The following is a 26185-nucleotide window of genomic DNA, read 5'->3' on the forward strand; positions in this document are numbered from 1 at the left end:
AAAATTTACAGCATGATAACAGACTAATTCATTTATTAATCAAGTATAGACAAAAAGTTAATTTATAAGTCGACTTACCTAAATAATATCAATTCATAGTTGTTGGTTACTTTAAAAGTTTAATGAATCCTTCTTTCTTTTGAATCTTATCATACAAACCTTGTACAACTGATTTCAGTTTCTGCATAAATTAACGACTTTGACTCAATACAAGGAACAATCCTTAAATTAAAAAAAATGCTTTACAGAAAATGATTTTGAATGGAGAAATTTTCAGCATTTTGACCGCTCCCATAGAAATTGTGGACATTTTTTAAAATTAACTTAGATGTGGAAAGTACAATTGGATGATTATTATGTATGAATTTTCATTAACAAGTCATCTAAATAAATGAAATAAATGAATTACATAGTAATTTTTTTTACTTATAAATTAATTAAGAATAAATAAATAAATAATGATATTTTAGAGGTAATGATTAAATTATTCAAACATCTAAGGATAAAAAGTCATTATACGTAAGCATGTGTAGACTTTTCCCCCTACTAAATCTTAAAAGCTTCGCCCGCTTCGGTTCAATCTATGATCATGCAATAAATTAAACACCTGTATATTAGAATTCAGTAATGAAAATATGATTTTAAAAAAACTCCACTTTATTGTAAATATTAATTCCATCAGAAGTTCGATGTTTTCAACAACTGCAATTTTAAATTTTAGATTATATAAAATTGAATTAATGGGTCGACGAAAAATTAAATTCATTATCTTTAAAATAAAATATTATTTAGCAAAATAGGTTTTTTTTTATGGCTTTTTGTTTTTATTTTTTTTTAAATAAACTACTTTTAAGTCATTGAAACGGCCTCTTTGTTTTATAAATGCCAGCTTGAAATTTAAACATGTGCTAGGTGTGAATGCTCAGTGAAGCGTAACTAACTCCCCGTGTTGTTTTCTGCGACCACGTGCTGTTTGGCACCGTGTTTATTGCACAGCATTGTGGGTATTGCCGTCCGCCATTGCGTTCTGTGTTTGTGTGCTGTCCGTGTCTCGTGTGTGTTTTCACGTGGGATTTAGGTGAGTTACAATGTCACTTATTTTAAAATGTTAGATTATTTTTCTGAGACCCATATCTGTAAAATCGGAAGGTGTGTGACCTCCAGATCAGCGGCAAACAGAAGCAACAGGTGAGCGCGCGCGCCTTGCCGTTCCCGTATTTTTCCCACCATGTGCTGGTAGCATTCTTTGTGTACAACCACGTATCAGAATGTTTTAGGAATACTAGATTAAGGTATAAGTTTCTGACGCATAGTGAACTATCTGGGGGACATTTTGACTTTATTTCGTGTAGATCTTAACGAATCACACATTTACACCTTGGGAATGACTTCCAGTCCACAGGTGCGAAAACACGTGTATTGGTAATAAACAGTAGCTGTTCTCGGCGTGATACGCAATCGGTAATTCATTATCAATAACCAATACTAGAATATGACTACTCTGACAGAATTTTCTTGTCGAGGCATTAGAAATTATCAATGATGGGTCATTATTTTGTCAGCAAAAACCCATTAAACACGTAAAGGTATGGTTCATCTCTGATGCTTGTGTAATACTGGGTCACAGATTGAAAAAAAAGTGGTGACAACTAGTACATACACTCATACAAGAAGAGAGGATAAATTCTGGAATCCTGTGAAGCCCAGTAACTAATGTGGATTGTGTAGGTCATTTTCAGAGCACAACATCGCAGCAAAACACGACACAGTTTTTATTGTGATTTAATGAGTGATAGGTGTCCGGTATATGAAAACTATAAATAAATATGTGCCCTGGACATTATTGCTGCCAATTTGACCTGATTATGTCCAGCACAAGCACTCAGTTTTTACTGCCAATATGTGTGAAAAGAAATGTTGAGGCATGACCGCTATGCAAATTTATTCCAAGTCATGATATATTCTTTGTGGGAATAAAAAATGGAAAAATACTTTCATTTTTGCATAATGTATGAATAATAAGCTTATAAGTTGTCAAACCGTGTCATAATTTTGATAAAACTGAAGTGAATTATAATTTATGACAGTAAATTGCTTTTTATGATTTAGACAGTGATTAATTATACTTTTAAATTTATGATTTGGTGTAAATTTATTTCAGATTTGTCCATATTAATGTTTTTCATGCAGATTTTTAAAAATATTTTGTAGCACTATAGATTTTATTTATTTACTAGGTTCTTTTTTCAATGTGAAGAAAACAAATTATTTCATTCATGCAAATATTTTACCGATCAGGGAGGTTAACGAAATCAGAGCAAGGATTAAGATTTTATTTCCAACAAATCATAGATACTGGAAAGAGAATAATACAGTAATAAATTATAATCTATATGAGTCTTCAATTCTGTTTATTAAATGATATAAGCCATGTGCTGCTGTGAAATATGTATTTGGGGCTGGGAGCATGTTTTTGTTGCAGTTATGACATTGACATGCGAGGAAAGCTTCATGTTTAGTGTATTAAAAAAGTAGGACACTGGAAACTAGGATTCTATAAAGTGGAATAATCATTTTTTTCTTTGCTTTGGCATGGCTAATTTGATCTAAAACAAGCCTTTAGAAGTTAATCTGTTCGTTTTGATTTGACCCATTAATCCATAGGGTAACCTGATTTCTGGTAGCTTAGATTAAGTATGTGTTTTAATTCTTGTCAAGTTGTTAGAAACCCAATAATAATAGTGGCAAGATTTAAATGACCTTAGTTAATTTAGTATATCCTGCGATTGTAATCTGGGTCATGGATTTAAAACATTTAAACATAATGCAAGATTAATAAGGCTTACGGGAGTCTTAAAGAACTGATTTTAAAACAAAAGACCTGACGATAAGTCAGAGAATACTTTGGGGGTGGGGGTAAAGATAGGCACCTCCGATAGGCTGTGTTGGTGTATCAATAGAGGGAGAGATAACCAATTGTTTGTGTACACTCCGCGCAGATAAAACACTTTAATTCAGGGGCTATCGCAGGTCACTTAACGTGCTTCTATAGCGTAGGGATTCTTCTGTACCCGACTGACAAACAATAGAAACAATAGCAAATCTTATAAAACAAAAATGTATCCTCAAATGTGCTGATAAGACGACCGAAATATACAGAAGTATAATCTTTGATGTTTGTAGTCGCATGAAAAAGTTTTATACTCCTGCAAGGTAGTGCAAGAGAATTTAGAGATATCTGCCTCTTTGTACAAATGTACATAATATGTACATATTAGTGAATAGATATTTTCAATGATTTAGCATCATATGACTATTGGAATTAACTCAAAGGATTTAAGGGCAAGGCTACACCCTTTAAACATGTTAAATAACATAAACTTCTGATCATATCTTGGAGTTGAATATGTTTTGGAGAAATGTGTCATGGTTCATGTTGATGTTTTCATTGAGAGTTCTTTCCTCTCCACATAATATGTAATATTAAAATTGATATATTTGATAATTTTTTATTTGAATTTTGTCCTTTTTATCATTGTACAGGTTCATCATATTGACAACACCTTTGTCCAAGGCTTTTGTGTTTTTTTAAAGAAGGGGCATGATGAAAGATGACATGTTTTCAAATATGGAGACCTGCACTAGGTAAGAAATTAGCCTCGGTTTTAGCATTTAGATGATTTACTTGTCTCTTGTCCTAAATACACCAGAGACGGGTAGACACAACTTTAACGTGGGCACCGTTCCAGGGCATGTGTCCCAGAACTCATGTAGCAGGGCACCAGTTCAGTGATTGGGTATCAGTCCATCGAGGGGTCAAGTATAACCTTAACCCCCAACTTAAGTAGTCCAGTGAGAATGCAGTTTCACGTTAAGCATTCAAACCTGTGACCTTGTGGCCATCTCAGTGATCCAATAGACCACAGCGTACTGTCAACTTTTCTGTGCTCCCTGGACCAACCCCTATGGGTTTTGAAAGAATCTGGCAATGAGTATTGTGAAAAATAAGATTGAGATAATGAATACTGTTTGAAGTTTTATAAGAATAATTATCTGTTTAATATTCAAAGTAACGAAATAATTGGGAGTTTTATCAACCTCGCAAATTGGACAGCAATCAAGCAGCACATAAATTTAATGTGCAACCTGTTACATCATTATGCATGGAACTGAACATTCCACTATTAGTATGCACATATTTTGTGCACTAAAATAGCTGTCTAATTATAGCTCTCTTCATGACAGAATCATCAGTGAAAACCTGTATTGTATTTAATCAGAGCTTGTGTACAGATGTGCATGTCACGTTAAATCAATCACACAGTTCACCACAACTATAGTACTTTGTGTCACTTTGATTTGATACTGCGCGTCTAACTGTGATGTCAGACAACTGGTAAACTCAGTACCATCACAGTCAGCAGTGAATAAAGTAAAGATATGGGACAGGGTAAAACAAGAGACAAGCTTACAATGAATGATTAATTGTTTCTTGTTTAACATCCCTCTTGAGAATTTTTCAATCATATGGGGATGCTACCACTTGCCGGTTGAAAGCTGCAAATTTTGTCCTATACAGGGTAAAAAACAAGAGACAAGATTAGAATAAAGACATTACCTATCTAGTGGGGAAAAAAAGACTCCAAAAAAAAAAAATATGCCTCTTTAGGGACAAAATGAAAAGTAACCTTTAAAAGGGTGGAGAAAAAAAGGAGTCCTAAAACACAATGTCACTTAAAGGAGGCTTAGAAATAAATGTAACTTAGAACAGAATCTGAAAGATAAGTTTCTGAAAAGGAACCTCCAAAGGTATGATGCTTGAAGGAAGCCTATATAGATATGTTTCTGAAATGAGACAAAAATGGGTAACAGCAATCAATCTTGAAACTTCATTGAAACAGTAGAAATAGTGATCAGAGCAAATGTGGATGTATGAAATACATAGAGGTGGGATCAGGTGCTATAGAGGAGCAGGCATACCCTGCTGACTGGTCCACCCTTTGCTCTTTGTCATGACTGGGCAAATGGAATGAAATATAGACAATTCAGTGTGTAAACAATAGCCTAACAAATAGTATGAAAAACCGAAGGCAGCATTTGACTTAACGATAGATTGTATTATTTGCTGACAAGTCATTTTATCATAGAACCATAGAACTTGTGAAATGATGATAGTCTAGCTTTCTATGAGACTGTTGATATCCTCATTTCATCAACTTGTTTGTTAATAACTTGCCTCATTTTAGAAATTGTTCATATGCAGAGCATGCCTTTTGTATCAAATCAATTTGGAGATATAAACCTCATATACAGATGATAAGGGTTTATATATTCCTTCAGAAATTAGGAAAGTTGACAATAGAAAAGTCTCATAATCTTAGCTTGATTACATCGCTGTTATCAATGGTATGCCAAAAATTATTTCTTCACTGCTGGTGGCATACAGTGTCTTGAATACCATGGAATTTTAGAGGAGGTTTAGCCAGAAAATGTACAAATTAGAGGTCCCTACCAGAAGCAGTGTCAGGAATCGGTCTTACTGCAAGGTCTCGTTTCTAGGTTTATGATTTGTGAGGGAGGATCCATTAAATGCAGTATAATGTACCACGATCTTGCTGCATCGTCCCATGTCGAGGCCTATAGTTTCTGTGGGATATGTCATTGCTGCCCCAGGTTTTGATGCATGCAGTCTCATCTCCAGCCTTATAATATGTGTGGGATATGTCATTGTGGCCCCAGGTTTTGATGTCTTCTAAGTAAAAGTACCTTGTCTTTTAGAACCATATTGATCAGGCCATTAACGAGGCAGAGGACGGAATTGATGACAAGGAAGTGATTGAAAACTCCAGATCTCGTTAGTCATAAAACGATGATGAGGGGGTTAGGGTTTTTGTCATTCCTGAATCTCAGAGGTTTATGTTGATTAAAGGAATAGTTCTACCAATTCAGTATAATAATCCCTATAATTATGATACTGTTCCCAATGAAAGATAGCTGTCTTGCTAAGAGTTTTCTTTTATTTGGGAAATCAGACTGAAAAGTTAAAAATTGGTCCAATGATAAGTCCATCCACACCATATTAAGTTACCAAGCCCATATTCGTTAATTCTATAAAAGTCTTGCTGCATAAATGTTTATAAAGTTTCTGTTCATTTTGGCAGTACTTGATTGTTTTTGGTCAGAAAAGACACATATTTTGTTGTTAATTAGGTTTCTATGGTCAGATATAGACTAATCTATACACAAATTGCCTGGCCATAAAAGACTTTTATCACAGGAGAATTAGAGCAATCAGAAAGTCCGATCAGTTCATCAAATCTGACCACTGGTCTAAAACAATGCCAAGTATGTGCAGGGATTATCCGAAGTTTGCGGTGCTAGGTATATATAGAATTGTTTGTAGATTGCGGTGCTTGGCATATATATGTGGCATTGTCTGAAGTTCATGATACTTGGTAGATATGGAATATTTAACACCTTTGGATGTCATCATTTATTCCCTCTGTGTCGTATTGTCTTTCGAGGGCCGTAAATAAGGATTTGGTTTGACGTGGTACTAAGGACTGCGTGGTTGTTTTGACTACCAATAAAAAGAGATATGTTGTGTCTGGAATTTGATCTATTATTTCATAAGAACTGACCACTTTGATTTGCTGTATTTCAGTCAAGTTAAAGCAAACGGAGGCCAAAGTGACAATAAAAACCTGCCGATTATTTCCATGTCTGGGGTCATTCTCTGGGGTTATGTATAAGAAGATGACATGGTATTTCAAAGTCCTAAGTCAATTAAACCTTATATAAGCAAAACATGTAATAAAAGAACTCAACAAATATAAAATCTAATCTGAAATCAATAGATATGGAAAGATTTGATTGAAAAGGGGGAGAAAAAATTTGTTTTCATGGCCTCAAAGAAAATTTCCTAAATTTTCAAAAATTATTCTTTTCAGTGGAAGACAGATTATTTCTTTCCAATCTTTATTTAATTTCAAAAATATGCCCTCCCCCCTTTAGGAATCAAATGGTCACTTCTTGATCAATTTGAAGGAAGAGCATGTTTGAAAAAGTTCATTTCTGGCATAAAGAAATTGAACATGGGAGAGTTTTAAAACGCATTTCAATTATACGCTATTTTTGTGGGGTTTACGAGCTGTATTTGGAGAGTTCATCAAGTGGAATTTAGGAAGTCTTTTAGCCTCTTTATTTTCTGTGTCGGATGCCAGAAGCTAAGAGAGAGGTGGCTCTTAATTCCCCATGAAAAAGGCATATCTCTGTTTGATAGGATTAACTCCTCAAAAAAACAAAGAGGAGAGAGACCGTCTTCATGTTTCCCCCGAACGAACCAATCTCCCGCTCTTCACTCGATTTGGATGTCTGTGTTTCAGCATTCATTAGCGATCGCATTAATTAAGGAACCTCTTCTAGTTTATGTTTTTACTCTAAGTGAAAATGTTACCACATACAAACAGTGTAATTATCTTAGCAGTGGTAAGGAGAAGACTTGTGTCTACATTAGAGGAATTGTTGGGGAAATGAGAGGGGTACCCTGTGTCTGTGGTTGTCCCCAAGAACTGAAATAGCAAGGGACGTTAAGAAAGAAGAAGGGGGTATGGAATTCCCGCTTAAAGTAGGGTGTTGAGGGGAAACTCCACAAAAACCGGGGAATTATATCAATATATGTGGAGATCAAAAATTTCCAGGCCCCGGTTTCTTGGGGACTATTGGTGTCCATTTTAAAAGGAAGGGGGACCTATTGACCAAAAGTTTTCTGAATTCATATTGATGAACAGATATAATCATATTCCATTAATACCATTTTATAGCATACAAATATATGAATAAATCTAGCTCTAAAGAATTATTTTGTTAATTTTCACTTTATGCCAGTTTTATTATTATTCATTGTAAATTGCCAGTATATTACAACAAATTAAAAAACAATTTAGTGTGTTAGGCTAAATAGCCTTTTTTTATTGGACAGCTTTATTTCATTAGAGGTATTAAGAGTCTGTCTGTATAATTTGATCGGTGGAGATTTCACCAAGAATTACCTGCATTTGATTTGAGATGATAAAGAATTATTGATAGGTTACTAAGCTTTTATTTGGAAGTGACTGTTAAGGCCGATAAATAATCAATTGTTGCAGGAATGGTACACAAAGCTATAATTATCCCGTGGAATAAAAACAAGTTCACTTTGATTAGATAAATCATTGCTGGTTTAGCGGTGGTTGTAGGTCTATAGATAGGGTGCGGGGTGACGACACTCCCAGTGATAGGACACTCTGGACACACTGATAGTGAGGTCAGGGCCGACAGTAGACCGCCAACGCTACAGTTCCTTCACGGAGAAAATTCCCACCATGCAATAAAACTCTCAAGTAGTGGTGTACCTCTTCATCTCATGACTCCTGTTCCTGCTATGAATTTCAATAATTGAATATGCCAATTTTTGTTGCTTAACATTGCAACACACAAGAGGTTTCTATTAAGCTGTGCTGTAACTAGAAAAAAAAATATCCCATCACAAAAGGGAGGAAAAAATTTTTTTGGAATTATGTTGTGAATTACACCGGAGTGCATTTTGTGAACACATGCTTGTGCGGTCGGTTGTAAGAATCGGGGCTGGTGAGAGGGACAGTGGAATTCTGGGATTGTACCAAGCGATGTCGGACTCCGAACAGGAAGGAGGATGTGTGAAGAAATCGCGGTTGTCCAGTTATAGTGACGGGGAAGTCGGCGTAAGGTGAGAGGAGGATCTAAGGGGGTGTGTGACGTGGTATAAGGAGGAAGTTATGTCAGAGTGAATTAATGTCGGGAGGGAATACTCGGGGGGTCATTGGACAGGTAACCCTAGCAGTTAGTTGTCATAGTGATGTATATCAGGTGAATTTTATGCAAGTCTCTCAGGCGGAGGAATTCCGGTATAAATAGCGGCTTTTCTGTGATATCGTGAAGGTATGAGGACCCAAGATATCAATTAAACATTTTCATCAAGTGGTGACAGTTATGTGTTAAATTATGCTAAGGAAATGTAGACATTGATATGTATATTATTCTCTCCTGTTCCCTGAGGCAATTCAATGCTTAATATTCAAAGCTTAAAAAAGGGAAAGACCTCAGGAACTGGTGATATGTGGGGAATATCAAAGAGGGCATTTACATAAATTCAATCTAATTAGGTGGCATAATTAATAGGGAGCTGTGCATTGTAGTAGGACAGAGCGATATATTAGGGAATTTATTGATTAAGTCAATACTATGGTCATAACCTAAGGCCGTTTTCTGGTCACAGAAAAAAAAAGCCTTGTTTACATTCTGTATCAGCTCAGCTTCAGATTGACTTTAATCTATAGACTTGCACAGAGGGCACCGTATTTAATTCCGCGACCATTGTCTTTATTAGTTCAATGATTGTCAAACACGAGGTCAAACTAATTCAGTCTTGTTTGTCCATTGCTAATTTATAGACTCGCCTTTCTTGGAAATCGGACTTTAATGTTTATAAGGTTATGATTTTTTGATTCCTTGATTGGAGGTATTATAAAATTTTACATTCAGAAGTTGAAATTATGTACCAAAGATTCCATTTATCATAGAAAAGCTTAGAGTTTTAAATGTTTTGTTGTTGTCTTTTGTTGAAAAAGTACATTTTGATATGTTAATGTTGGACTAAAAATTAGTAATTATATGGAATTAGAATTTACAGTATGAAATCATTCCAAGCCCTGAGGGATCAAATTAAGTCACAGGCTGGCGGACTTGGTTGTTAACCTTTAGATTTCATTGCCATCAGTGTCATTCAGAAATATTCAGGCTGCATAAAACTGTTTTTAATATTTTCCTTTCCTGTACAGAACACATGTAGAACACCGAGCTAAAACGACTAGGAACCTGTTCCTGATTCATTAACTTGGTTCACATGGGGCACAATCTTTGAAAATGATCTTTAATCATTAAATAAACTGCTGGTTTAAAAGATCTGGTGGGCTTTACATAAAATGAACACAGAATTAGAAGGCATTTTAGTTTTGGCTGAATTCAAGAGCCGTCATAATGGAAACAGCTAAATTGTGGAGCTCCGAGTTTCTTTAACCTCCAACCAGCATAAAGAACATAAAGGGGGCAGCACATGGAGCGGGAACGAATCGCCCGTGGAGCGCGGGAGGCATTGCCTCTGATTATAGTATCAAATTCTCGTGTGTTTAAAGTAAGTACACGCTGTGTTTGTTCAGTTAGGAGATGTTGTGATGCGATTTATTTCATTTCCAAACACCTTACCGTCATAAGATCTGACTAATCTCTTCAGTAGTGGAGGACGAGACTATAAATGCAGCGTAAAACTCCAAGCTCTATCAATTATTTAATGATACCCTCAAGTTTTTAAAACAATCTAGCGATAAGTTCTTTATTTTATGCTATCTACAACATCTTTATTTAAACCGTGAGATAGTGGATGAAGTCCCCGTAAGATAGCGACACGGCTCTTGAATGAATTGATAAGGTCTGTTTTATTGTGTTTTATTAAAAAAAAGATGGTGATAGATTTTGATGGAATTTTTGTCAGAGGAAACTCAAGTTTCTGATGTGTGAAGATGGGAGATGCATATTGTTTAGGGTGCATAAAAATTATGGAAAATATTTTAACCATGAATGAATGCAAATTTTGATTTATTAATAAACATTTCAAATACATGTAATAAGGTAACACTTATGGGGTTACTTGAATATCCATTCACTATATATATATATGTATATATATTTTCAGTGTATTGCAATGTATGAATGTATAAACTTCAATCACTTTAAACATTTTCACATCTTAAAAACAATTTCCGCTAAATTTGATGTATAGGAATTATAAAAGGGGTGGGGTGGGGCAAAGTATTGTGAATTTCATGGTTCCTGCTTTCGTAGAACTTGAGAAACAAATAAGGCTATATATACACTGTCATGGAAATTCATGAAAAATTAGAAGGCAAAACTTATTGCTTAATTATAATGAGCAGTTAACAGTCTACCAAAATTATATTATGAATTTCATTTTCCCTGAGCAACTTTCATGCCCTGTTTTTTTTTTAAGTTGGATTAAAGTTGGGCATACATATATTACTATAAATTTTGATACCAAGGAAAATCCACTTTAGACCTGAATAACTAGCAGAGAAGTATTTTCTTTATAATATGAGTGATATCTCAAATATCCATTATAAACAGATGCTCATAAATAAATCCATTGTAAATAAATCTTTGTATATTAATTATTAATAATAAAGAAAGATGTAGAAAAAAGGAATGGCCTTATGTTTAAATGTCTTTATTTAAATAAACATTTGTATATATTAATAAGAATGATAAGTCTAAATCAAATTAATAAGAATAAATATGCCTATATATTACAAACAGTGAGAAATTCTGCATCTCTTATTTTTGGAAACTGATGTAAATTAATCGTGAGGACTTAAATCATTAATCTACAGGGACTTTACATCAGAGGTTGTAAGATGTTCGAGTATTCAGATAATTTCATTTCCGCAAATTCAAATATTTTTCAATTTCATTGATTTTCCTTAATTGACGTAATTTCTTTTCTGTAAAATGTGTTTAAGGATTGGGAAACTCTTTTTCTATTGGAAGAGAATTCATTTTACACTGAGAATAACCCAAATATTAAAAGTTACAGTTAAAATTTACAGTACACTGTAGTGTTTGCTATTTATAAAAAAAACTGTATTTGATTAAAAAATGAATGCATGTACTTAAAGGAATGATTTGAAATCCCAAACCTCTAATAGTAGGTATTTTTATTGGAAAAAAAGGTTAGAAAAAAAATGGATATAAAAGAGGTTGTTATCATAAAAAAAAAGTGAAGTTATTCCCAATATGACTTGAAAAATATATCATATACTCTTTGCTTTGCTTATAATTACTCGACTTATCATGAAGAGTCCTTGTAATTCTGAGGATTGTAGGATATAGTAAAAGTAGGTCATAGTGACCTACATTATGAGATTTTTTGCCTATTTAATTTTTTTGGAAGATCATTTGTAGGTCTTCAGCTAGAACTTCTTGTCAAGAAATGGTTTAATAAATTTTTGTTTATAACCTTGTTAGCATCAATGAAGGATTCTTACATTAATGCAGAATTTGTTTTGTACCTTCATGGAGTGAGAAATGTACTCTGAAATATTCTTAACAACTTCTATTCTGTTTGAATGAGAAAAATTGAAAGAATGAATAAAGTTTAATCAATTTGAATACTTTGAAGAATTGGATACTGATATCTAAATTAATATGTAAATTTTTGAAATATTTTCAGAACAATGAATGGGCAGGTCCAGAAATCTGAGCCCGACCCAGACGCCATCAAAATGTTTGTAGGTCAGATTCCAAGGTCGATGGATGAAAATGATCTCCGCAAAATGTTTGAAGAGTTTGGTGCAGTGTATCAGCTAAATGTTCTACGCGACAAAGCCACAGGACAAAGTAAAGGTAGGTAACTCTGTACTGAAACAAAGGAAAGGTAGATAACTCTGCATTGAAACAAAAAAAAGGTAGATAACTATGTAATAACCTAAAGAGAAAACTCTCGTGATCGAGCTCTGAAAGTATATTAATTAGAATACTCTTCGTAATATTTTTTCAAATAGTTTTCAGTAAAAAATAAGCAAACTGAAAGTAACTTATTTCTTCAATTGTAGTTACATACTGTATACATGTATCACTAATTAATTAATGGGTAAATATGCCTAAAGCAGAAGCTTCATTTATATAAAAAAGAAAAACAGAAATTGTAATCAAATGGAGTGCATTTTATCGGCAATCTACAATTAGTAGAGCTAGGGAGTTTGATCCCCAAACAACCAAGAGTAACTTGTTGCTAAACCTTGAATGTACTCATTAGTTCAAACTGTATATCATCCGCATTTTGTGTTTTTTGTGGTACAGAACAAAGGCAGAGAAATTCCATTAGATAGAGAGGCTGATAGAATAGGGGAGTTATTTCATTAATTTGATTGTATGACTTCATAAGACTGTCAATATAAAGACCGATCTGAGCGCGGCTCTGATGGGGCGAATAAAATGAGGTTATCTACTGTGTGCAAATTCTGCAGGATTACTGCATGCAAATCACCATTTAGCACAAACGCATGGCAGACCGAGACTCCTGATTAGGACTGAATACGGGATTAATGTTGACTGGTTCGATTCTCGCAGGAATTGACAAAGAGATCTCAGTCTTTGATATAGTGTTAACTTCTAAGCAATATGGAGACTGTGGTAGAATATAGAACTAACGACCAGAGGCCTGCCTAGTCAGGTACAGGGTATCCATGGCTTGTAGCTCCCGGCTAAGAGAGATATCAGGGGAAAAAAGAGACCGGAGTAGTTAATCATGGAGTTCTTTGAATTTTATCACAATTAAATAAAGCTACTCTATATAGTTCTAATTGATTAGCACTGTGTAAACTATAAACAGTTATACCATCGTAATAAAAAAAAAATTGGTTCGTAAACAGAAAGTAATAAAGAATTGAGGGGAACCATCTATATATGATTCGTAGAATATGATTTGTAGAAATTAAATGAGATGAATGTGATCTCCCAACAGTTTTTGTTAAATACATGCCACTTCTTTTCTGTACATGGGGAATTTTTCTCCTTTTATTTGGTTTCTCAATCACTTGTTGTACATCAGAAGTTGTGTTGTGTTATTGTCAGTTTCTGTTGAGGGGACTTTTGATGGGGACATTAAAGTCAATCTTTTCATGTTCGCATTCAAGTAAATCTGTCTACCATTCTCATGTGTACAACATTGTTAAAAAAAAAAAAAAAAAAACTTTAAACAGATGTTAATGGGGAACACTTGTAGCATAAAGAAACACATTTTGTACACATGCTGTGATAAAATAATTTTTCCCTTGTAAATGTGCCTATAAATTTATTGTCTATACTGTTGATCATGGATTTTCAGAACACTTACATACTAAAACCCTGATTCTGCCATTAATTGGCCTTTTACCTTGTATCAGTGATTTTATAATCACCATTATTATAACCAAGGCACATTTAGAAGTGACATTGGATGCACTTGATAAAATCATGCTAATTATTGCAGAGAAATTAGACTTTTTTAGTTTATCATTCTGTAAGTTGGAGGTTAAGGTGTTATAGCTTCAGGCATGATGTGTTTTAACACTGAAGCCTGATCTAAAAACAATTGACAATAATTATCCTGTCAGCTAATGGAGCTCTACCATTGTAGAACCATTCACTTTAAGTCGAGTGATACCAAATAAAACGTGTGCATTGAGATTAAAGCTTCACTTTCTGTGTCGAGAGAAAACCTGGGGCAGATCTCTCTGATGCTGAATATTTGACGCCTCACCGTGGCAACCGGACTCAGCATCAGGTTGCTAAGGAAGTTGTGGACTTAAACTGTAATGTTCGATCTGACAGATTTTGTCAGGGCCACAGAAGAACTGTGAAGCCGACATTTAAATAACGCGAGTCCTATTTGTCTTAAGTCATTCATTCAAAAGATTAACATATTGTTCTTGTTTAATCTGTTCTTAGCGACAAAGCATGGCCGATTGCCTTCCTATTGACTTTAGAGTGTGAGATAGAAATACCCCGTTATGTCATGGCTGACAGAAATCTGATCAAAGTATTGTAATTCTCTACGAATCAAAACCCAAAGGTTATCAAAGTGATCAGCCATATAAATAGCTATAGACACAGTCTTAATAGAGATGTACAATGAACTTTAATGTTCAATAGATCAGAATTCTATACTAGTAATCAGAAAATCAAAGCAAATACCTAACATGTACATAAATAACATAAATATCAGACAATAGATTTAAGATACAGAAGTAGCCATTATCAGGCATTGTTCTTATGTCTAGAAATATAAAGATATTCTTCACCTAGTCGGAAATTAGCTTATAGATAGGGCATTAATATAAAGGTGAACAATTCATTTTTTTTTTTTTCTAAATTTAAACTGCTGGATTTGATCACTGAAATAATGAGATTAATTTATCGGAACAAACATGACTGAAATGGTCAAAACCTTTACTGCTGTTTGGGGGCTCATGCAGCTGTGATTTCACAAATTATGTCAAATTTAAAGTTAATTCAACATATACAGAAAAATAGGATGTACATAAATTCTTACTGTCTAAGTTTGTATAACACTATACCACTGCATAAAACGCTTTTTATATGTGAGAATCGACGTCTGCAAACAAATAAGGCTTACGAACAAAACTAGAAAATACTAAGCATGCAAACAATTTTAGCATGAATATTTTGAATTGGTATGGTCAGGTAAACTTAATAGGTATATATAAATAAAACAAAAAGATGTAGGTAGCAGTATATGAAATGTACTATAACTAATACTTTACCATATGAGAAAATAGCTGCATGACTTTAAGATGATTACTGGATTTATTAAGACCTGAAGACAAAAAACTAGGGTAGATGAATCAATTTCTAGACCTGTTTATTTATATCTTAGGTTTTCACAACTATTGTTAATAAAAGTTGGAACTGATGATTTATGAGGTTTCATTTGCATCCTGTGTCAAATCTTGAATAGAAGGAAAGATTTCCAGCTATAAAGATTCATGTTAAAATTGAGCTTGTAGAGAATCTTTTAAGTTTTCTTTTGTATTTTATAGGTTGCTGTTTTGTCACATTTTACACAAGGAAAGCAGCACTAGATGCTCAGAATGCATTACACAATATCAAAACAATGAGTGGGGTGAGTACCAGTTAATACAGAACTAGTCAAGGCTTTACCCAATATCAAAATTAGTTATAGTTTATATATACACAATATTAAATAGAAATACACGTACTGAGGAAGCATTATTTTTCGTGGGTGATCAATGTTTGTGGATTTCGTTGGTGGTCCTCACCAATGAATTAACGTCCCCATGAACACTGAAATTAATACACAAACATTTAGCAGGGTTGATTTATTTATCTTAATAAAATATGAAAGTTACCCACAAAGTTACATCCCCGCGAACCATTGAAATTTTTGTTATCTACGAACATTGACCCCCAGGAACAATGATGATTATAGTAGTTACAGAGATTTGTAAGTTTTGGTTGCTGTGAACATGGAGTATAGAGTTAATGATGGGGGATACTGAAGATGAGAGGTTGTCACCACAGTGTTAATCGTAAACTCTTTCCTTTAGAAGACTTGTCATCTTTTGTTTAGAAGTGTTAAAGTGAGGTATTGAGAACGGAACACTCAATGAGAGGTTTTACCGTTAGGGGATTTAGAGATGTCGGTCTTAGGAAGCCAGAGTTATAGAGATGTCAAACAGAATTATGATTTTGTCGTCAGGAATTACCAGAAAAATAAAGTGAAAGTGTCCTGTTTTTGAAGCAATAACATTTATTGCGTTTATCAGCCTTCGGATTGTTGTTGAGAAGTTAAGGATTAATTCGATGAAGACGTTTATCTCGCCCTCACGATTTCTCCAGGAAAAACAGGGATATTGATCTCGATGAGAAAGCCTGTTGACAATCTCTCTGTGACTTCTGGTGATACATTGGCTGTTAATGAAAGATTACATGGTCATCTCTTACAATGCTATTTATCAAGTGTCATTCCTACTCCCACAATATTAACACTTAGTCATCGATCAGTTATAATCATGTAAAAAATAAGTACAGAAACAAGGAGCAAACATTACTGAAAAGGAAAAAAAATACGCTAAACCATATTCACTCAAATTAGCGTCCTTATAAGCCTACACATAACTTTATCTCTCACATAAATTGTACCCAATATTTATCATGTTAATTGTCAATAGGCATTGATAGGAGTCAGGTTGCAAATTTGTGGGTAGCTATATATACTTTTAAGCTGTATAAAATGATTCTGAAATGCTTATAACTGCATGTGCTAGGTGTAATGGTTGACGTCAATAGAGTATGTAAAGCATTTGTTTATTACTGAGATACCTAGACTGAGGTTTTAGCTGATTTCTGATGTTAAGTAAGATGAAGATTATACTAAGTACTGGGATGTCAGACTCATTGTAGTGAGGTTCTCATTACTTATACTGGTCCCTACATGCTTGGCCAACTTAACTGGTCCCTATGTGTCACCCAACTTAAGTGGTCCCTATGTGTCACCCAACTTAACTGGTCCCTATGTGTCACCCAACTTAACTGGTCCCTATGTGTCACCCAACTTAACTGGTCCCTATGTGTCACCCAACTTAACTGGTCCCTATGTGTCACCCAACTTAACTGGTCCCTATGTGTCACCCAACTTAACTGGTCTCCATGTGTCACCCAACTTATCCTGTTCCCTTGTGTTACATAGCACAGCTCAACTGATCCATGTTTTGCTCAACTCATCTCCAGCTTTACTTGAGTTGATCAATGAAACTGAATCCCAGTTTTTGTTTTCTTTACTACTATAGAAGCATTATTTCTCTGTAGTGGTAGTTCTCTGTCAATATTCTATGATTATAAGAATATTCAGAAGACGACTTGATTAATTTGGACCTTCCATTCTTCTCTCTCAGATGTTTTAAAGTCGAGATTCTTGTTCCAAGCCAAATTGGACAAATATGATCTAAAGAAGAAATCAATGGTAGATCAGAGTTAATCTGTCAGACCTGTCACACACTGACACAGGCAAATTATAGGCTTGTTTAGCGGGGAACTGCAAAGCAGGGTGGTGATCGAATATATCTGACACGTAGCACATCCCAAGTCCATTTTATAGTATACTATGTTCTTAAAACTTTAAATAGTTAAGATATTAATTTATGTTGTATACATGTAGCATGTAAGAGACTTCAGCATGTCTAGGATAAAAGGTCATTAATGTACAGTAGCATGTTCATCAATAAAGAAGAGCTCGGTCATTCACCTCAGACTGAATCATCCAATCTGATTGGTGGAAATCATTTTGTGCAATTTGGATATTCCAAAATGATTGGCTGAAATAAAAATCCTTTAGAGAATAGTTTAATGTAATTGGCAAGCCGACAAGATTTATTTCTTTGGTGAAAAGTTATAAATAAAGATAGTAGATCCTACAAACATGACAAAACAACTGCAGTTACGCAAAAATTTCTGTACGAATGTCATCAATATGAGAATCCATTCTTGAAGTGGAAGTCATAGCTAAACTTATGGTAAACCATACGTATTATGGAGCAGGAAGAATGCAATTCGTCTGCAAGTTGTTTGGGGTTTGGTAAATAGGTAATACACAGGCGGTAGTTTCAGATTGGCTGATGGCCTCATTGTGACATGATGGGGATGCCTTAGTCTCTTTATATTACTGGGGAATCCGTATTGACATGAGTGTATAGCATTCTGTAGCCGTCACTCTGAATTACACAGGTATTCAGACTGAGGGAATCTTATAGGTATGTGTACTCATCTCTGTAATTGGTGCAAGACAGACATTAGCTTTGCACTGCATGAAGTGGAAAGAATTCTTTATTTTATTCCATCAGATATCTGGACTATTAGGGGGTTGTAACTAAATAAAATTGCAATACAAAGTGGTAGAGGGTTAATGTGATTAGAAATTTCACTCTAGAAAACTGTGTGTTCCTGGTTATGTTCTTTCATACATGAGGAGGAGCTCATAATTCTAATAGAGAGAATCTTCTTTGAATGTGATCGTAGCACAATGAAGTCCTCTAACAAAGTAACAAGTATAGCGGGAGTCCCCTGATCCCAGACAGAAGGACAGGTACAGAGTGGAGAGGAAATCTCCTGGAATTTCACTAGTAGAAGAATCTACTTGGAATATTCCCAGTGGAATACTAAAACTCTCTCAGGTTTAGAACCATCACATCCTAATAATGGAAAATTACCCCCCCCCCCCCCCCACTGTGATTGTAAATTAAATTCTCTGATTTCTCATGAAAAAACCCAAAATGAAAATATCCCCGCCATCATGTATGAGAATATACCCAGTGGAAAGGGAACCACCAAGGAATCTATTAATATATATCAGAACCTCCCCTGGAAATGACACCAAACAAGGGAGAATCCATGTTGTTTACCTGTAGTATCATACAGGTCTGTAGTGTAATGGGTGATTATCCTCCCCATTCTCTGGACATTAATTGCTGTGAATGGGAATCAATAATACAGTAGACTGATTGCTGCTGTGCCTGACGGACCGCAGTAGATCACAATGGGGGCTTCATCCTTAACAAATCACTCGTGTTTTATTGAAGCTAATTATCGCCTCGTTATGTCAGTCCCAGGTAACAGGTTCCTTAGTTCATACGAGTGTCAATGACTCGGTGCAGTCTCAGTTACTGAGAGTCTAGGCTCAACAAAACAGAACGCAAGTTTGTAGGGCTGAGACAAAGGGACAAAATTACAAGGTATTGAAACAAATGGACCCAAATATAAGTATCATTTAGTCAAAGAATCCCTCTATTCTAGGTCTATTTTAGGTCAAGGTCATATGTAAGGCAAAAGCTTTAAGTCAAGGTCGTAGTTAAGAGGCCAAGTTGAGAGGCAAAGAAATAACTATTCCCATGAACACTTTATTTTGAAAACAAGTCTTGTTTAAGACAACTTTTAAATTAAAGCTCTATCTTCAAAACCCATCATCGATTTTCACTCCTATTTTTTGCAGTATCTTTGCAATGTTTTTATTTTATCAATATTTCAAGTGCATAAAGATTTTTTTTTTGTTTTTTGTTCTAGATGCACCATCCCATTCAGATGAAACCCGCAGACAGCGAGAAGAGGAATGGTACGTGTTGATTACGAACCTGTACAATGTCTGTTGTGTAAAAAATAATTCGTTATGTAACCGTATTGTTTTCATTTCTATACCATGAATTTTTTTGAATGTTGAATCACTCCATGTGGTCTATTGCTGACAGAGTTCTTATCTATACCTGTCTGATGTAAAACAACAATATTAATGGACAGTTTCCATTGTCAAATTCACTGTTTTTCTTACCACATAGGGATGCCCCTTAAAACCACACAGGGACCTGTAATTGTCAAAGTCAATAAAAACGGTGGTGTAATCTACTGTACATTTAGCCACACAGGATTAGTAAATCACAGTATAAGACAGTGGCCTTAATAATTGATGATAGATCACTGTTTATCCATCATGGAAAGAAATTTATTTCTACCTTTTAAGTAAAACTTTAAGTAGAGGATCAATTACACACAGCTGTCTATTTTTGTTGATTACTAAGCAAATGATAAATAAATAATAAACATGCGGGAAAACCTTCATGTTTTCCCTTCAGACTTGGAAAAAATAGAATTCACAGAGGGAAAAATCAGATATAGGCAGATGGGCAAGTCTGTATTAGGAACCAACATGCAAATTTCAAAGCCTTTTCCCAATTAAAGAGAGCACCAAGAGACTTCTAACAGCAGCATGTTTCTTGTGGTAGACTATATAGACTGATGAAGATGTGTGTAATTTGATTTTTTATGGAAAATTTTATAATGCCATTCATGAGAAGACTTCGTTAGAATAAGGTGACTGTATTTAAGGCACCACAGTTATAAATAACTTACACAATTACTCATTTGATTGTAATTTACTAGTTTTTGGTTTACACATGTATAAATGAGGCATATGTATCTGCTACAGTCCAACCTTGATGACTCAAACACAGTGAGACTGTCAAGAAGTTAGCTATAGCATTCTATTCTGTAATTCTTACTAGTATATGCACTGATATTTCGGATAATCCCTAGTTCTGATATATTCATGTGTTACGTGATTTGACATTTCATAGATGATCAGTTATTCTTCATTTCAAATGAATTATTTGTCAAGGTCATTTTCAGACCGTTTTTCTGTAGAGCAAATATGTGCCTTCCATTTGCTTTCATTAAGGCAAGAGCATTGGTACAGATAAATAACATTTCAGACTACTTCTTTTGTTTTGTAGAGGAAAGGAAGTTATTTGTTGGGATGATTTCCAAGAAGTGCTCAGAGAGTGATGTCAAAATGATGTTTGCTCCCTTTGGTTCAATAGAGGACTGTACAATACTGAGGGATCAGAACGGACAAAGTCGAGGTCATCTATTTATAGTAACAGTCAAACAGGGCTCTCTTAGTGTTTGCTAAGTGTATCAGATACATGATAGAGTTAAAGAGAAAATGTACCATCAGCAGGTTTTTCTTTGGCGGGGGGGGGGGGGGGGGGGGGGGGGGGTGACTTAATGTTCTAGAGAAAACTTTTCACATATTACTGACAAATATAGATTGAAAACAAACTGCTTCTGAATAAAATTTTGAAATATGAACTGAAGTAAAATCTCCAACACTCTTTGTTCATTTATGTTTATTGATCCATAATATTTCAGGATGTGCTTTTGTGACGTATGCCAATAGACAGTCCGCTCTGAATGCCATAAAGAACATGCATCACTCACAGACCATGGAGGTAAGAAAAGAACTGCAGAGAGAAGCTCTCCCTGTATTACACTCATACAGTTGTAGAAACAAAACACTGAGATGGAATATTGGGGTTTTGGTTTGTCTTAATATCGTATGCTCAAGAATTTTCTCTCAAGTTCATTAATTGAATTTTAGTATCTTCCAGCTTAGGTTTCGTTAAAAATGTTTTAGTGGATATTGAAACTCAGGCACTGCTTGAATTAAAATTGATTTCAATATAGCAGTTATTGAATGACATCACAATTAAATTTATTTGCTTCAAACTTGGTCTTAAATATATCCTCCATTATACTTCGATTTACCAAAGACTCATTTAAACTGATATGAGAAAAATCTTTCTTTCAGGGTTGTTCATCACCTATTGTTGTGAAGTTTGCAGATACACAGAAAGAAAAGGAAGCGAAAAAAATTCAACAAATAAATCAAAATCTCTGGAACATATCAGCAGGGGGTGTGGCTGGCTTCTCCCCCCAATATATCACAGTAAGTATAGAGAAGGAAGGTCTCACCCCCTCCCCTAATACATCACAGAAAGGAGGGGCACCTCCCCCTTCTCCAATACATCACATACAGTAGGGACACTTCCCCACTCAATATATCAGAAAGAGGATGGGCACCACCCTCCCCCTTTTGGTATAACTCAAAAGTAAACATAGAAAAGAGTATCTTCTCCCTCCAATACAGTATAAGTAGAATTTTTAGCGAGGATTTAATTTTGGAATTATTAGCGAGGGTGCTGACATCGCTAAAATTGAATATCGCTAAAAATTAAATGTGTATTATTTGTAATAGCTTCCTTAGTTAGCACTTTAAAATCGCAAAAATTAATTCTCTCTAAAATAAAACACCAGTTTTTAGGTAGAAATCGCTAAATTTCTATCTCGTTAAAATTTCCACTTATACGGTATATCACAGTACTTTCTCTTTGGTGATGGTGGGATGGGGGGGGGTTAGTAATAATCTCCCCCTTCTCCAAGATATCAAAAGAAGTTTATAAGAAGGAACATCTTGTCCCTCAAATAAGTAATCTATAGAGGGAGGGGCTCCCTTTTTTGAAAAAAAAGGGGAAGTATTGATTCCTTACCTATAACATATCCCAGGAAGTATGCGTAGGAAGAGGTGTTTCCTTCATCTCCCTCCCCAGCATGAAAAACAGGTGCCTTCTCCCAGTATAAAACCAGTAGTCATGGGGGAAATGGGTTTTCTCCCCCCCTCCCCCTCCATAGCTTGGTAAGTATACATAGAAGGTAGCATGCTTTATCTTTTCAATGTGTTGTATAAATGATGCATAGGGAAGGGCAAATATTTTCCTCCCTGCCCCTTCCACTCTATCAGACAGAAAGGATAGTTCTTATCATTTATGTCTCGGATGGTAGTTACGAACAATGATCATTGATATGGAATATAAGTACAACATAGTTAAGTGCAATGTTTTATGAGATAGACAGCTGTCCATTAGATGCAATTAAGATAAGGTCAGCAGTGCAGATTGGTTTTGTTTTTTTGAGTTTTTGATTTTATAAAATTTGCTGCTTTTTTGGAAAACAGTAAAAATTTGTGAGTTTAACAATAAATCTGACCATATTATTTGGTAGCCATTTCCAGGCACAGACCCTGTTGTTTTGGTGTTTTTATGAGTGTGGTGTAGACAATGTTTTATGTAACATTCTTGTAGTAAATTGACTGTACATTATTTGAGATTGTTAGATTACAGACGTATTATGATGGGGGATTACAGACGTATTATAATGGGGAACTTCCTCTGTAAGGGTTTTTTGTCTGACCTTCGACTTTAGATAATTGTTGCCTCTCAAAGAAAGGCTGATAATAGAACTTGTTTAGGAATGCTAGTTTTTAGATTGCAGGTTACAGGTATATTAGAAGATGAAGGAAGTGGTTTTACAGACAGGTAGCTCTGATTTTGTCCAATATGACCTATATATAAATAGGTGATGCATTCAGGTGTATCTTATTGACTGATTGTTTATGATTAGTGAATTATCGACTTCTTGTGATGTTGATCTCCCTCCATTTCTACTACAGTAGTATAATCTGCTGTTTCATCTGCAATTTTCCATAATAATTTTATTTAATGTCTGTTTCAAATAGTGTGATCACTTGTAAAATCACACATTTGTGATTGAGTGATAAAGAGGAATTTGAAGTAGCGTACAGATCAGAATATTAATGTTGGAGACAGGCTGTAGGAGACACAGATTGTTGTTTACCACATGTAGGTGTAGGCTATCAGCAGACTGCTTCTATGCATGAAGAAAAAAATGTCACCATGTTTGTGTGTGACTTTGGAGGGGTAGGCGTAATGTTAACCCTTTACTGTGAGGGAATGATCTCTTTGATGGGCCTTTCTTTCCATTTCAAAGCTAATCTTGTATAAAATTTAATTGTTTCTAGAGAATCTCTCTAGACATCGAAAACATGATACAGCTGCGGTTTCTTATATTTTTTTTTCTACAATTTTCTAGAAGCCCTGGTATCCATGTAATCTGTATTAGAATGTGGTCCTGCAGTGCAGCCTTAATAAAAAGAAGACATCTGCCTTCTACCGGGCTGGCTAAAAAACTTCTAAACCCGTCTCCTGTTGTTTAATGCTTCAGCCTGTGTGAAATTGTGCCTCTCAGAGATTGAAATTCAGTGGCTTAAGTAGAAAATATTTTATCTGAGATTTAGTTCACTGAAATCTTGCAATCCTGCAGAGTTTATGATCAGCTTAATCAAAAAGTATCATTAGGTTTGTTTTTGTCTAATTCACAGACAAAGTCCATGTAATTACAGTATAGGTCAGTCATATGATATATTTGTGTACATGTTCTAAACATGCTAAATGATACAATCAAGACTTTAAAAATATAGTCAGCTAATATGCTGAAAAAAATCATTATTACTATATACTATAGCTTGAATCTGATGAAAATTTTGTCTAGAGATTTGAGCATTTATTATTCAACACTGTTTTTAGATTTGTTACCCAATGAAAGATTTTATTATATTATCCTTGTTTTAAGTGAGAAAATGTAAATTTATCTGACACGTATAATTCTTGTTATGTGTGTTTTATTAACCAATAGAAATTAATGTTACATTTTTTTGTATTTGTAGTTGTTACAACAGGCAGCAATGGCTGGAAATCTGGGACTCCTCAACACAGGAAATCTAGGTAAGGTGCCCCCTGGTGGTAGAAACAGGCAGTGTCACATCTTTTTATTACAGTGCACACTGGGTCATGGCCAAATGACTTATTAATAAAAATCACCCCAAGTAGTTATCAACTTGTTAAATATCCAAGGAGTCAGATATTTTGGGCTATTTGAAAAAGATGTAGCTTTTAAACAATTATTTTTGTAGCTTGTCTTGTTTTTTGTTTCTTTATGAACATGATTGCATTATGTGATATGTAACATTTCAAACCAAATAATACATATAGACCAACTAAAGCATTGATGTCTTGAAGTAGAGCTTCCAAATTTGAGACTTAGGCATGCCGCAACGAGACCTGAATTACAGTATTAATTATTAACATTCCAAATTCTAGGAAGCTTTGTGCATGATGTATACTGCCATAATGGGAAGAAATAAACTTACTTGTGCATAGAACATTAGATGTTATGAAAGAAAAGGTTTTGAAAGGAGAGATGAATACAGAATGTTTATGAAATGTTTGATTCTAATTTTTGTATGAACTTAAGCTATGTATTTTTTATGCAGTGTTTTCCCTTTATTTCAAAATAAAATGCTAAGAGGTCAAGGGTAACAGGCTTTGAAGGGTTTATGGCCTTCGACAGTAGTAATATTTTGAATTTCTGATTTCTGAGCAGTATTCTTATAGAATGAAGCAGTCAATATGACCTGTAATATGTTATTAGGCCTTCTATCTCAATTTGGCCTGTAGCCATTTCGGGAAAACACTGTTTAAGATATTTAATTGTCATGATAATCTGACATGACATCTGATTAAGGTGTAACACGTATGTGGCGTGATTTTCAGCGTCGGCCACCAGCGGTACTAACCCTCTCGCTGTTCAGCAGTTACTGTTGGCAGCAGCAAATGCGGCAGCATCCGGAAATAATACAGGTATATGTTACCATGGTAACTGTTGCTTGTAGCCTCTCTCTGGTGTCTAGTGTAGTGGGCGGGAATGTCCAAATCAAGGTCACATAAAGGAATTAAATTTACACAAGTTCTTGAAATAAAAAGATAATATAAATATTTCATTTTGCAGAAAACATGATGGAGTTTTTTAAAGTCTTTATTTAAAAGTACATTTCGCTTTAATTTTTTAGAGCAAAATAATTATGAAGACTTAAGAAATGGTTAATGATGTAATGAAATCTTTACTTGAAAAGTATTAGTTCACCAGAAAATTTTTTTTTCTTGGTATCTAAATATGAAATGGCTATTTGATTTGGACATCCTTAATTCTTTGATTTTTTATATATTGATTTTTTTCCTCTGTATCTGATGGTAGAGTCTCAACATTTTGGTGGACAGTTTTCTTCTTTTAATTGGGACATTAGTTTTGCTATGATTTAACAATGGGAACCATCTTTTAAGTGTGCCTTTGTTACAATATGTCAAATTTCTTCATAGGAATTTACGTAAGCCAAGTTTGTCTCAATAATCTCAATAAGTGCATTTAAAAAAATGAAATGACCTCCGTTAAAATTTATAAAATATTCATATAAAGGGAGGGGGGTTCAAAGCAATTAAAC

General features: G+C 34.6%; 1 protein-coding gene across 14 annotated transcripts in view; it reads left to right on the forward strand.

The window, feature by feature from the left end:
• The first annotated feature begins 987 nt into the window (after positions 1-987).
• LOC134261211 (CUGBP Elav-like family member 2) overlaps positions 988-26185 on the forward strand; it is a 41831-nt gene continuing 16633 nt past the window's right edge. For 3 of the 14 annotated variants that reach the window (XM_062743663.1, XM_062743660.1, XM_062743672.1), the window contains exons 1-9: positions 8302-8746; positions 12320-12492; positions 15690-15772; positions 19726-19774; positions 20946-21074; positions 21364-21443; positions 21803-21940; positions 24575-24632; positions 25461-25547. In XM_062743663.1, coding sequence (XP_062599647.1) covers positions 8595-8746; positions 12320-12492; positions 15690-15772; positions 19726-19774; positions 20946-21074; positions 21364-21443; positions 21803-21940; positions 24575-24632; positions 25461-25547 — 949 coding nt within the window. In that variant the 5' untranslated portion in view covers positions 8302-8594. Of the gene's footprint in view, positions 1079-3193; positions 3214-3543; positions 3646-8294; positions 8747-12319; positions 12493-15689; positions 15773-19725; positions 19775-20945; positions 21075-21363; positions 21444-21802; positions 21941-24574; positions 24633-25460; positions 25548-26185 lie in introns of those variants that run through there. The other 11 variants (XM_062743667.1, XM_062743668.1, XM_062743659.1 and 8 more) reach the window with 11 other exon arrangements.

Source organism: Saccostrea cucullata, unplaced genomic scaffold (assembly GCF_032062105.1).
Source record: "Saccostrea cucullata isolate Sc308-1 unplaced genomic scaffold, CSIRO_AGI_Scuc_v1 ctg2034, whole genome shotgun sequence".
Classification (NCBI taxonomy): Eukaryota; Metazoa; Mollusca; class Bivalvia; order Ostreida; family Ostreidae; genus Saccostrea; species Saccostrea cuccullata.